The sequence below is a fragment of the Brassica rapa genome, chromosome A03, assembly GCF_000309985.2.
Source record: "Brassica rapa cultivar Chiifu-401-42 chromosome A03, CAAS_Brap_v3.01, whole genome shotgun sequence".
Lineage (NCBI taxonomy): Eukaryota > Viridiplantae > Streptophyta > Magnoliopsida > Brassicales > Brassicaceae > Brassica > Brassica rapa.
The window spans coordinates 7,315,800-7,329,411 of record NC_024797.2 but is presented as its reverse complement, the minus strand read 5'-3'; the positions used below and the strand labels follow the sequence as shown (position 1 = coordinate 7,329,411).

The 13,612-nt window shown below is 30.5% G+C and overlaps 2 protein-coding genes and 1 long non-coding RNA gene across 4 annotated transcripts; 1 reads left to right on the top strand and 2 right to left on the bottom strand.

Moving 5' to 3' along the window:
* Positions 1-1,325: 1,325 nt before the first annotated feature.
* On the bottom strand, positions 1,326-7,547 carry LOC103857283 (dehydration-responsive element-binding protein 1B). Its single transcript, XM_033288507.1, has one exon. The coding sequence runs from the start codon at positions 2,150-2,152 to the stop codon at positions 1,508-1,510; it is 645 nt and encodes a 214-aa protein (XP_033144398.1). The 5' UTR covers positions 2,153-7,547; the 3' UTR covers positions 1,326-1,507.
* Positions 7,548-7,787: 240 nt separating this feature from the next.
* Positions 7,788-8,952, top strand: LOC103857282 (PHD finger-like domain-containing protein 5A). 2 transcript variants are annotated; one of them, XM_009134457.3, is made up of 2 exons: positions 7,788-7,988; positions 8,374-8,917. In XM_009134457.3, exon 2 carries the CDS (start codon positions 8,393-8,395, stop codon positions 8,723-8,725), a length of 333 nt encoding a protein of 110 aa, XP_009132705.1. In that variant the 5' UTR covers positions 7,788-7,988; positions 8,374-8,392; the 3' UTR covers positions 8,726-8,917. The 2 variants fall into 2 exon arrangements, with proteins under 2 accessions (XP_009132705.1, XP_033144400.1); XM_033288509.1 differs by lacking the exon at positions 7,788-7,988 and adding an exon at positions 8,043-8,300 and having other exon boundaries at positions 8,374-8,952.
* Positions 8,953-9,366: 414 nt separating this feature from the next.
* Positions 9,367-13,558, bottom strand: LOC117132931. The gene is made up of 2 exons (XR_004456691.1): positions 11,205-13,558; positions 9,367-11,130 (listed from the first exon to the last, which is right to left on the bottom strand). It is a non-coding gene; the product is annotated as an uncharacterized LOC117132931 (long non-coding RNA).
* Positions 13,559-13,612: the final 54 nt, after the last annotated feature.

The window sequence follows — 13,612 nt, the reverse complement described above, 5'->3', positions numbered from 1 at the left end:
TATATTAACCATACAATAGTCACCTTTGAACTATACATGAAAATTTCATACATATCAGGACAAATCATGGCCTTGTAAGAACGAGAATTATACATAATGAAACATAAACAAATTAAAATTAACAACTAACAACTCTACAAACATAAAAAACATTATTCAAAGTTTAATATAAAATAACATTGTTTAAACTTCAAAAAATATTCATAATTGAGCGTCAAGTGCAGTTGTGAAGACATAAAAACATCAATATTGACCAAATACCAAAAATAGTTATTAAAGTAAGTATTTTAATTAATTATTTAAGTAAAACATAATTATTTTAGGCATATGATAATATCATAGTATACTTTGGATACATATTAAGGATTGAGATTGAGTTTGGTATAAATTTTTTTTTCGGATTTTGAAATTTTCAAGTTTTTTTTTCGGATATCCATTCGGGTTCATAGTCGAATCTGGTAAAATTCATAACTTGAAATACCAGAGAACATGATCCATTCAGTATTTATATTGGGTTTGGATCGGTTCAAATTTATTTCTATCGAGTCGGGTTTGATTTAGATTTTCGGATTCAGTTTAGTTGTCCACCACTAATTTTCTATCTAAATTTGAAATATTTTCAATTATTGAACTGCCTAATACCTTCACTATTTACAAAAGGTTTTGAAACTTATCGCCTATACTTGTTGTTCTATTCACACACACACAAAAAAGCCCGGAATTTTTATTTTGTTTTCTAACTGTACTTAACTTTTGATATTTACTATTTTACCAAGAGGTTTCCCTATAATTTGTGCTATTCATAATGATGCACATAAATTTTTCTATTTATTAGATACCCCGTAATTTTTGCTAAAAGAAGTAACAACTGAAGTGTTCCATTCCATATAGTTTCTATATACAATAATACCCCTGCTCTAAAATTCATTTAACTCGGCTGCCTAGGGGGCGAGTACACATGAATCGGCCAACCACTGTGGTGAATCAACATAATTGGCCATATTACTGGAGTATTTTCATTTTTGTTTGGATTTTTTGTTAAAACTCAATGTACTTTAGTTACATTTTTACTGTGAAAAATTACGAAAAGCTGTACGAAATTTTTTCAGAGTTTGAGCCTAAGTTCAATTGGACGTAAGTCACTCAGTTACCACTTAGACCAAAGAGTTTTTTTGTATTAGCTACGCAAATACCCTTATATAAATATAAAAAGTTGAAAAACTAATCCCGATTAATTTCTGATTTTTTGATAACTCACCGAATCTACTGCTGAGTGACTAGTGCGTTTCCGAACAAGAAGTAATACACTAATACTCATGACTTGGTATTCACAAAAGATTTATAAACTTTTCACATTTACCGAGTCGCAACATTGTTACAGATACACTCGCTGTCACAACACCAACAAAATATACAAAAAATAAAGGATGTCCTATAAAAAGGAAGAATCCAAAAATCCAAAAAAAGTACTGTATTATACAAAAACCGGAAATAAAAAATCTCTGTATTAATAACTCCAAAGGGACACGTCGGTATCTCCGTCAAAGTCATAGTTATATTCGAATTGTACGGACGGTGGCGGCAAAAGCATCCCTTCGGCCATGCTAGCCAACAAGGTCGGCATCCCGAACATGGACTCCTCCTCGTCCATATAAAACCCATCGCTGTTTTCCTCCGTAAAAATAGCCTCCACGATCGTCTCCTCCACGTCCAAGCCATGATCCGTCGTCGTATCATTTATCTCAGCCTGAAAAGCCACCGCGGCTTCAGCAGCCGCCTTCTGGATATCCTTGGGGCATGTTGTCTCCGGGATACGGAGCCGCCAAGCCGAGTCGGCGAAATTGAGGCAGGCGGATTTGCCACGGAGGGCTATGGCGGCGACGTCGTGAGCACGAGCTGCGATCTCGGCGGTTAGGAAAGTGCCGAGCCAAATCCTAGATTTCTTGTTTGGCTCCCTCACCTCACACACCCACTTGCCTGAGTTTCTCAGACGAACTCCTCTGTAAATTGGGTGACGCGTCTCCCGAAACTTCTTCCGACCCGCAGGTTTTTTCGGACAGCTCGCGGCCAGCGTCGGACAATACTCCCCGCTTAATGTAGGAGACTCGTACTCGGAGCCCAACATTTCAGAGAAGGCAGAAAATGAGGTCATTGTTAACCGGATAAGGTTGAGTTACTTGAGGATAGTAAGGAACTAGAAAGATCTCAGTTCTGATGGGTTGATAAATGTTTATTTTATCTCTCAGGTGGATTCTAAAGTTTGTAGTTCGATAAAAAGTTGGGAGTGAGAGTTGGTGTTTATATTGGCCTCTGGAACTAGAGGCGAACAAACATGGAGTTTCTGGTTCCTGGAGTGACAAGTGTGAGTGTGTGACTTGACACGGCTATGCCATCCCACGGTTAGTGTATGCGCTGTTTTTATTCACTAAGAATCTCACACGTGTTCTACTGACCCACAAGAAATGACTTTTGAGTTTTGACTCTTCATTCGTTATTAAGTATATAAATTTATTAATTTTGAAAATAATGGACATAAACAATCTGCAAAGAAGATATTTTTAGTGTTCTCTTTTTGTTTTCTTCCTTGATATTTTTAAGAGTTTTTAACACTCCAGGTCACTTTTGAGTTTTTTATTACAGTGTAGGTCACATGTTACTACACAGACACTTTTTCCAACTAGAATTTAATATTTTATTCGATAAATTACTAAAGACATGTAACTAAAAAAGGTTCCTAACTAAATAATATTTTTAATATATTTTATCTTTTTTGTTATCTCTTTTGTTTTGTCTCTCCTTCATTTCACAATCACCATTTACAACACAACTTTATGTTTTTGAAAATTATGCTCATCTACGATGTGTTTCTTGGTCCTCTTCCATGAGCGCTGGTAATATCAAGCAAGCTCGATTTCCAAGTTGTGGTTGTTCGTCTCTCTTCCACCGTAAAATCAACATGAACAGCTTCCCTTTGGCGGTGACAACAGCTTGTCGTGGTCGGTGATGCTCGAATTCCGCTACGGTGGCCACCGATTCTGTCGCACAATGAAGATTCAGTCGCTAATGAAGCTTGAGCAACAATGGCCAAATCTCATGTTTTTGCATGTTTGATCCTTTATTTTTAGGTTATTATCAAGCTGGGCCTAAACAACCAAATGTGCACATACATCTTTTCTAATTGCCTTGAAACTTCTAATTGTGCAATCTAGCCCCTATAATATACCTCTCATACATTTTTTATTTTTTCATACCTTTTTCTGGCCACAAATTAAATGGGTCCGATTTTAATTAACTATTGTTTAAAATATTAATTTATATTAATATTGTACTGAATAGAGTAAAATGAGAAAGTTTTGAATTGAACTGACAAACTGCGTAAAAATATATGTTTAATTTTGTTATGAACTTCAGAATTATGATATATTTGTATATCTATATGTATACATTACGCTATGTACATAAATTGGCCTTATCTCATGTATAATAATTCATATGTACACAATTTAAGGTGTACATCTGATATATATTTGCAAGTTTTAATATTTAGACGGTAAAATATTATTAATGTGTACACACATATTTTACTGTCCACATGTACAATGATTCATATAAGATTATACGTACACCACCGATCCATTTGTACACTGTACAAATTGTGATAACTTGTGCAATACATATGATATTTTGTCTATATTTATATGTACATACATATGTATGTGTTTCGTGTATTTTTATATGTACATGATTAGGTGTACACAAAATATTCATTGTCCATGTGTACAATGATGCAAATGTACACCACTTAGTTTGTACACTTAATAAATTTGGTAAATACATTTTAGGTTTTATTTAGATACATTTAAAATATTTTTTAAATTAATTTAGATTATTTTAGGTTTTATTTAGGTGTGTATAGTGCATTTTAATGGTTTTTTAGACAAATCTATTACCTCCATCTTGATTCATATGTATTATATATACCATTTACACCAATTTATTATTATCCACATGTACAATGATTCATACGTACATCAATTAACTTGTATAATAATACATAGAGACCATGTAAGTTTTCTAATACATGTGCAAGAATCCACATGTGCAAGAATCCACATGTAAACATATATTTCGTTGTCCATGTATACAACGGTTTCACAAAAAATTACATGTACACCGGTTCGTTTGTACATTGCACAAGTATGATATCTGATTTGAGTGCATTTATATATGTACACCAGTTCATTTGAGTATCTTGTTTGAGTTCATTTAGATCATTTTCAATTTCATTTAACTTTATAATAGCATAAAAAACTATTCATGTGATGGTTAAAAATATATACAAGCATGACGAGTCCAAAAACAATATATATTTTGATTTACATATATGTATATGTTACATATTTATCTTATGGTTAAAAATTGTAGAACATACATACATAAAAATCTATTCATGTGTACATAGATATTAGATACCGTAGTATCCACGTGTACATCAATGTGTACATAGAAAATTGAAAGTTTGGGAATGTACAATTGAACGTTTGGGAATGAAATTGGGGACTAATCTGCACTATCTAATATTTCAGTGCAATACTAAAAAGAATCAAAAGCCGACGGACCATTTCTGCAAAATACAATAAATGCTAGATTGAAACATTAAAAGTTTGTGGAAATTTGTGAAATAATGTGATCAAATTGGAAGTTTGAGACATATTTTGAAAGAAGAAGGAAACTAGAGGATGAAAGTTGAAAAAAATATGAAATTCCTCCACTGATGTTGCCCGATATATCTTCTCGCCGGATCCTACTGACAACGACGTCGAGGTTTGATTCCGACGATGGTGAAGGCTGAGAGCACGACCCGAAGCATAGATTTACGGAGAAAAAATCAGTTCAGTTTTTTTAATGATAAAGAAGAAGAGAAGAATGAGAAGAGAATGTGAACCACCATGGATCTGATAAAATGAGAAGAGGAGAGAGTCGACAAAGAAAAAGAGAAACCAAGAGAGAAGAGAAATGGGACCCATCAATTATAATATGGTTTTCTTTTAGTTGGCAAACCTAACTAAATATGAGATAAGAGTTAAAGAAAGTGTGTGAGTAGTAGAAACTGACCTAGAGTGTTATTAATAAGTGTAAAGTGACCTTATATGTAATTGTTTCTATTTTTAATGCTCTCCCTATGCCTTTTTTTTGTCAATAATCTCCATGATTTTATTTTTCATTGATATTGAATATCCTGTCTATGTGTTTTTTCTTGATACATTACAAATATATAAATTTATCAATCGTGGATCTAGAAATTATTTTAACTAGAAGCATATATATATTAAGATAATAAACTATTTAAATAAACTATTTTTATAAAAATAATATAACTATGTAATGTTTTTTGGACGAAATTTATTAAAATAATTATAAAAAATTAGTTTATAGTATTAAACTATATTTAAACTTAGTATCTACAACATACACATACAGTAATATAATATCAAATCATTCACACATCACAGAGTAGAAAACGAATGATTTTATAGTATATTGAAAACAAGAGAGTTTTCTTTCAAAACATTTCTATCTTTCTCTTTCTTTTTATGTCGTTTCAATGGAAAAAAAAAAGCTAGATGAAATATTTCGTTTGAACTTGCCCTAGATCTTTTCATTTATTTTTCAATATACAATACAAAATCACTTATTTTCTTTTCTCATGATACTGGTCCAATAGTAATTTGGAGTAGGTAAAGAACAATTTGTAAAATATACAGTTATGATTAGTTCTGTTCAAATAAAAACATAGTATTCGATTGCGTTTCTCTTATCCAGTCAGATGGTTCTTAAAGTACTAGGTAGTATAATATAATAATATAAGTTAATCTAAGATGAATTGAGCGAATAATTGAGCGAATAATAATTGACCACAGGATTAGACCGATAGAAAAGCAAAAAAAAACATCACTCTCATTTGCTAAAAAAAAAACATCACTCTCAAACTCAAAATATATCGATAAAATATCTGAAATCAAAATAATATCTTTTTCTTTTTCTTTTTTTGAACACATCAAAATAATATCTATGAAAAAAATCGTGGTCTAAACCTAAATCACGTGGTGTGAGTATTTAAAGCCGGACGATCGATCAAACTTACAAGATTTTATATTCTTACTATAAATCCAGAAAGTAGTTTATATTCCTAAGTATAATGGAAACAAGAACTTAACCAAACCAAAAAAAAAAACTGAATAATCTTTTTTTCTTTCTGTAAACTAAATACAAAACTGTGTCAAATTTTATACATATCTATTTTTTTTAAATATCCAAAATTTAGAAGAATTGAATCAAAAACCAAGTAGAATATCAAAGATTTTATTAGTATAGATATCTTTATCAACATGTATCTAAAATTTCTTCTAATTAAATTAATAACAAGGGATGATAAAAACATGGGAAATGGTGGGAATGCAACCATTATCATGAGAGTAACTGAGATCTTATTATGGTAAGTTTAAGAATAGGTATAATTATAAGATTAATGGTTTATTAAGCAGTGATATAATTATATAAGATTTGAATGGTACATGTGAGAATTATATAACATGAAGCAACATTGTCATAATTTACGGTGTCGGGTCCAGACTCTTCCGGCGTTTAAAGCAGATAAAAAAACTGATGCCCCTTAACTATAGCAAAATTTTACTATATTTTAAATTTATAATCAAAATAATGCTAAATATTATTACAATTTATGATATTTTTAAAGAAATAAAATGCAAAACATCAAAACATTTTTCAGCTCCTCTAGACTGTTTTTCCTTCTCATTGTGTTCATAAAATTTCACAAAAATTGTTTATATGTGGGTTTATTCAGTTGAACTCATCAGAGTATTATTATCATAGTCCAACCACCAAGCATGAATCTTGTGCATTCTTTTCGAACTTATAATGGTTTATACACCATCTTTTATATTATATTATTTCGAATCTTTTTTTACCGTAAGTTTTTTCTGACTCTACATCTAGCTTATTCAGTTTCGGAATCAAAAAGATAAAAACGTTTTCTTTTCTAAAATAGTAGTGTTTTTTAAACCAGACCGGTCTGATGGTTGAACCGGGTTTGACCATGAACCGGTTGCATAGCAGGATTGGAACTAATAATTGGTTTGACCATGAATCGGTTACGTAGCCGGATTCGATCTCAAAGTTATTAAACTGATAAAAATCATTAAAACTATCAAAAATCAATATACCATTCATTTAAACATAAAACTAGTTTATATTTTTAATATTTTATCATATGTCATTTATATTTTTAATTATGTATCATATTTACTAACATTAATTTTAAACTTATACACTAAAACATAAAAAGATTATAGAAAACAAACTATTAAATTTTTTTGACACACTCAAAGGAAAAGGATTATACCAACATGTTTTATTATTTCTGGTATCATTCATAAGGTGAAAACAAAAATCAAAGATAACCATATTAGTTGTAAAATATACTAGTTAAATACGTTTTAATTATACCGATTGTAATAGCTATATTCGTTTTAGTTGTACTAGTTATATTATTCTTTTTGTCATAACAACCAATAAAAAATTATTGATTGAAGAAGATTATGAGTTAATTTATTTTCGTTGAATTGTATTTTTTTGGTGAATCATGTTTTTGAAAGTATTATAAGATGAAGAAGATGAAAATAGTTTTTTTTTATTTAATGTAAAAAATATCCAGAAATTAACTGGTTTGGTGATAGATAGCAAAAATAAATTTAACAATGTATCACCTTTCGTTGACAAAAAAAAAAAACAATGAATCACCTTTCTCATTTAAAAATAATAAGAAATATAAGTATTGTAGAATTTTAATAAGCCACTTCGGCCACATAAGAATTTGATCCCACACCTTTGTGACAAAGCCTTGGCGCTCTGGAACTTTCTCGTCGCAACATTCTCATTACTGGCTCAAGTTTGACCTCCTGTTAATCGTAAGATCTTTTAGATGAATACCATTCCTCTAGATTTGTTTTCGTTTCCTTTTTGTTTGTTGATTTCGTTGCTACGAACTCTTAGGGTCTGCGATGCTTGTGCTTTGCGATAGCTCTCTATATCTCTTAGATTCTTTTCAAGAAAGTTGATAGCTTTATAGACTAAGTATTAGATCTCCGAAAATTTGCAACTCTGGAATAGTAGTGTTCCGGCTTGAATTGCTGCACATAAGGTGTTCGACGATATTCCTCTGAGAAGTTAACTACTAGACATGCTTTGTTTCCCAAGTTTCAGTTTGATTTTACTGAACAGTAAGCACACACGCACCTCTTTATGGATGAGACCCACCACATGTATAGGGAAGTGACCATTTTATTTTTGCAGGTTCACTGTTTCAGTAGCCATGGCAAAGCATCACCCTGATCTGATCATGTGCCGGAAACAACCCGGCATTGCCATCGGACGACTGTGTGAGAAATGCGACGGGAAATGCGTGGTGTGTGATTCTTACGTGCGTCCCTGCACTCTGGTGCGTATTTGCGACGAATGCAACTACGGGTCGTTCCAAGGACGGTGTACTATTTGCGGAGGGGTTGGGATCTCGGATGCTTACTACTGCAAAGAGTGTACGCAGCAGGAGAAAGACAGAGATGGTTGTCCCAAGATTGTCAACCTTGGGAGTGCCAAGACGGATCTCTTCTATGAACGTAAGAAGTATGGATTCAAGAAACGATGAAGATGTATTGGTTTGCCCGATTGCTGGATCTCTTATGCTATGTCTGTTGCATGATAAAACTAATATGTATTGGGTATAAAAAACCCATACATTATGCTTTCTTTTTCTTGATAATCTAGACTTGAGTTGTCTTTATTGGACTTATCTTAGTGTCAAAATAATCTCTTGCAGTGTGTATCGTGTTTGATTTCATCACACCACAATAGAAGTAGGCATGTTCTTGGACTTTTAGTCATGTTTTGAATACAGAATCACTAAACTAAATGTACCGCTCAAATGCAATCATGTTAAAACATAGTAAATTTTAATTTATCCAAACGGTGTTAGTTTAAATAAATAAAAGGGTATAGTATTATTTTAACAATTTTGAAACTCAAATCTGACTGATTTAGAGGAGTAAGTGCTACTAAATAATTTAAACGACCGGTGTAACAAACAAGTGTGTTTGCGGAATTGTTGTGATTACTTGATTAGCCGATGCAGTAGTGGTTGACTGATCATTTTTTCTTATATAAACTTAGGTCTGTTTTAAATGTAAACTAGATTTTGACCCGCGCTTTCAAAGCGCGGGATTATTTTCGTAAATTATTTTTTGCTTTTCCATTTATTTACCCGCTTGTTTGTTTTGAGTTATATATTTATACTTGTTGTATTAATTTTAGGTTCGCTTCTATTTTTATTTTTTGAGTTTTCAGTTTGATTTCGGTTTATAGTTGTTCGGTTCGAGTGATAATTTTTTTTTGATTATTTATGAATTTGGGCTTGAATTCGGTTTGGTTAGTTTTGGATATTTGTATACCGATTCAGTTCTCTATTTTTTTTTGGCGACATCCATCTTCTAAGATCAAGTGGTAGGCGGATCTGAGTCGTTTCAAAGAGATGTTCTGTCCGGCTGGATCGGATCTATATGGGGAAAAAAAGAGTACCCCTAAGTTCTCTATTTATATGTCGAGGTTTAAATTTGTTTCTAAAATATGTCTTGCATTTGATAAATAACTGATTTTTAATAATTGTTAAGGATAAATGTATAAATGAAATATTAATTTGTCTATAATAAAATCTAACTAAGTTAAAATTTTGCTACTTGTATTTTTCTGTTGGAAGAAAATGAAATGCAAATTAAAATAATTGTTGATAAGTATACAAAACTTACACTTTATTACGTATAATTTTAATACACAAAAGATGATTGTATTTATTTTAAAACAATACTTTTGCAATTTGAAAATGCTCTTAATTAAATTTATTATAAGGGAAAAACATTCTAGATATATTGACCATTCTGATAATTATTTTAAAATTGTTTAAAAACTCCTTGGGCCTGATTAATACAAAACAAAGAAGTTCCATTTTTATGTTTAAAAATTAATCGAATACAACTGGGTTTTACAAACTGAAACTCAAAATGAGGATAATAAAATGTTAGTGTAAGTTGGGTTTATAACTTATGTTGATATTTTTCAATATCACTCAGGCCCATGGTTCATCACTACCAACCGACAGAACAACAACCTGTCTTTTTGCCTTTCCAGAATAAGCTTCCTCAGAAAAATGAGTTCGTCTCTCTCTCAAAATGCTTTGATAACATGATGAAACATGATCCATCAACACAGATGGTTGAAGGTATATCTCCAATAACTTATTTTTCTTTGATTAATGTATCATAGGCTCATCGAAACCATTACTTATGATCTAAAAATCATTTTTTTCCAGATAAGGTTTGCATGTCGAATCCAATGAATGATCTGATTAGTCGGTTAATTCTGTTTGTCTCGTATATGTCTGAAGAAGATCTGAAAAAGTATCCCTCAAGAAAAAACGAAGAACCGGAGTTAAAGGATCAAGAAACATCAATCACTTCAGGTCAATAGACTTTCAAATATTTCTCTTATTCGTTATATAGTTGGTTAATCGAGTGTAGTTAAACACTAAAAAATAAATATCTAAAGTTTTTTTTAACTATTTTTGGAATTTGTTTCATCCACTTTTCTCACATCTTTCCAAACAAATTGTTATAATATATTTCCGTTCATATTGAAATGGTGGTATATGATCTTTGTTTGATCTTACTCATTTTGGTTTGAAAATTTAATATATTTACTCATGTGCAGGCTGTGCAGTGACATTTGTATAGGCAAAGCTTTCTTCATGTGACTCTAACCAATATCACAAAACAACAAACCTGAGAAAAGATAAGTTTTCATACAATGGCATAAAAATTTCAACGCTTACAATAACTATAATAGTGTTTCAAAAAAAAAACAATAACTATAATATATTTAATATTTGTAAAATCCAAATTTAACTAATGTTTTTTCGTAATTTTACAGTCAAAGTCTACACGTTGTATGATTGATGATGAAAGTTATGAGGCTAAGTCCAACCAAGTCCAACCAAATCCATACCTATACACAGAAAAAAAAAATCAAGATGTAACTGAAACAATATAATTGAGTAGACTATGCATTTTTCAGTTTACCTTCTTGTCAACGAAAACGTTTCACCAAATTTCTAGTTTATTTGCTCCCAGGTGTGGATTACTTTCAATTGGATGTACCAATCAGTTCTGTTAGGTTTCAGTTTTGAAAGGAACAGAATTTTCTTTGTTCTTTGCGTTTCTTTGCGGTTTCGAAAAGAAAAAAGAAAATTTGTGTGTGGCGATGATTGTTTGACAACGGTAGTTATATATAGCCTACAATAGATAGGTTTTGAAAGAATATTCGGATTATTTTTAGGGATGCTATTTCAGTTGAATGATAATAAGGTATATTATGTTAATAAGCTAAGTAAATATCGTTATTTGACAGTAAATTTGTTAGGATATGGCGGATATTTCGGTAGGAGGTTTAAGGGATTGTTAATAATTGGTATTTGATGAATAAAGAATATTACTTGGCATATACTTCGTTATTGATTAACAAAATATTTTTGAAACAGAATATATTTTATTAGAGTTTAACTATATTTCAGATTGGTGGTTTTATATTTTAAGTTTGAAATTGGAATATTTTGCGTGTGAGTTTTTTTTTTTGCAAGTAAGAATCGCGTATAATTAGATAATGTTTTTTTTTTTTTTGCAAGTAAGAAAACATGAAGCAACTTCCGAAAATTTAGTTTATTTGCTTAAATTTTAGTTTTTTTATTTAATGGTATAGATATTTATGGTTATTGATTTGAAAAAAGATTGGTATTTATGATCTAGTATAGTGGATATGGTTATGTATGGAACTTTCGAAAATCTAGTTTATTTGCTAAATTTTTAGCTTTTGATTTAGTGGTTTGTATTTTTGGTTATTGATTTGAAAAAGCTTTATAAATCCAATAGTATGGTCGACTATATTGCAGAGTGGTTTACGGTTTAGGATTCTAATTATGTGTATTTATTATATAAAATTTTATTGTTCTGATTAGTTTATTTGCTTAAATTTACGTTTTTATTTAATGGTATAGATATTATGGTGATTGATTTGAAAAAAGATTGGTATCATGACATTGCTTATTTTAATAAATTAAAATATAAAAAAGTATTTGGGGTTTATGGGTTTGTTTGTATCTCATACTATACATATAAAAATGCTAGGTTAAAAATATATAATACGACCATTTTTTATAGATTTTGAATAATGCAACATTTATGTTTTTTGTGCAAGTGTTTGTAACCAAAACATTGATTGGACGTGATAAATGGTCGATGATACACTGATATTAACAGAATGTATTGTTTTTATTTGGCAGCTTGCAGAATTCACTTCGGTGTCGATAGATTTGGTACATAGACTGTTTAAGAAATAAAAATAAGTGTGTTGTAGCCAGTGTTTTGAAACCCGACCCGGACCCGCGGTTGAACCGGTAAACCCGGTAACCCAAAAAAATTCGGTTTGGATTTTGTGAAAAACCTAATATTTAGAAACCCGCAAAAAACCGCAAAAAACCCGGTAAAACACGGAATCCGGTACCGGTTGAACCATCGGTCGAACCAATAAATAACTTTTATTTCCTTTTTATAGTTTTTAATTTTGTTTTATATTCTAAGTTTTCAATTAAGATGTTAGGTATTGACAAAAAAAAAGTTATGTTTTTTTTTTTCAATTTTATATTTGTGATTTTTAGATTTTGATGAAGATTTCACTATGTCACCTGAAGAAAATAAAGTGAACGATGGTAGAGAGAACCAAAAGTAGTTGATGTTATTTGGTGTTAGTTTATTTCTATTATTGATAATTTATTACAATGATTTTTTTACTTTTGGTTTATTTTGTATTTGTAGTTTAATTTATTATTCACATTATACATTTAAATATTTATAAATTTTATGTTTTGATTTATTTTAGATGTCATAGCTCTTATCTTATTCGAGAAAATTTTAAATAGTCTAAACTATTTTTTTGATATTTTGTATGTCAAATGAAAATAAAAATATAAAAACTAAAGTTAAGTATTTTCTAAATTTTAAACATAAAATATATACATATCCAAACTATTATTTTATGTTTTAAAAAATTTAGAAAATAATAAACTTTAGTTTTTATAATTTTATTTACATACCTGAGATATTATTATATAATAAAATTAGTTAATTTATTAACCCGCGGTTCACCCGCGGTCGACCCAGTGACCCAGCAAACCGGTAAGCAGTCCGGTTCAGTGTCCGGGTCGGGTTTAAAAACATTGGTTGTAGCAATTGAAGTTTGTTTTAAACGTAGTTGTTGATCGTAATGAATACACTATGTTTTGATAGGATGATACATTATGTTTTGATATGAAGACATAATTAATTAAACGTAGGTGTTGTTTTTTAAATAAAAGGATTTTTGCTGTTAAAATAAAAAGGAATTCAAAAAATACAGAATTTAATTAAAATCATAGCTTAAAAATATTCCAGTGGCA

Coding starts and splice junctions, on each gene's coding strand:
- LOC103857283 (XM_033288507.1), bottom strand. CDS start 2,152: ATGACCTCATTTTCTGCCTTCTCTGAAATGTTGGGCTCCGAGTACGAG.
- LOC103857282 (XM_033288509.1), top strand. CDS start 8,393: ATGGCAAAGCATCACCCTGATCTGATCATGTGCCGGAAACAACCCGGC.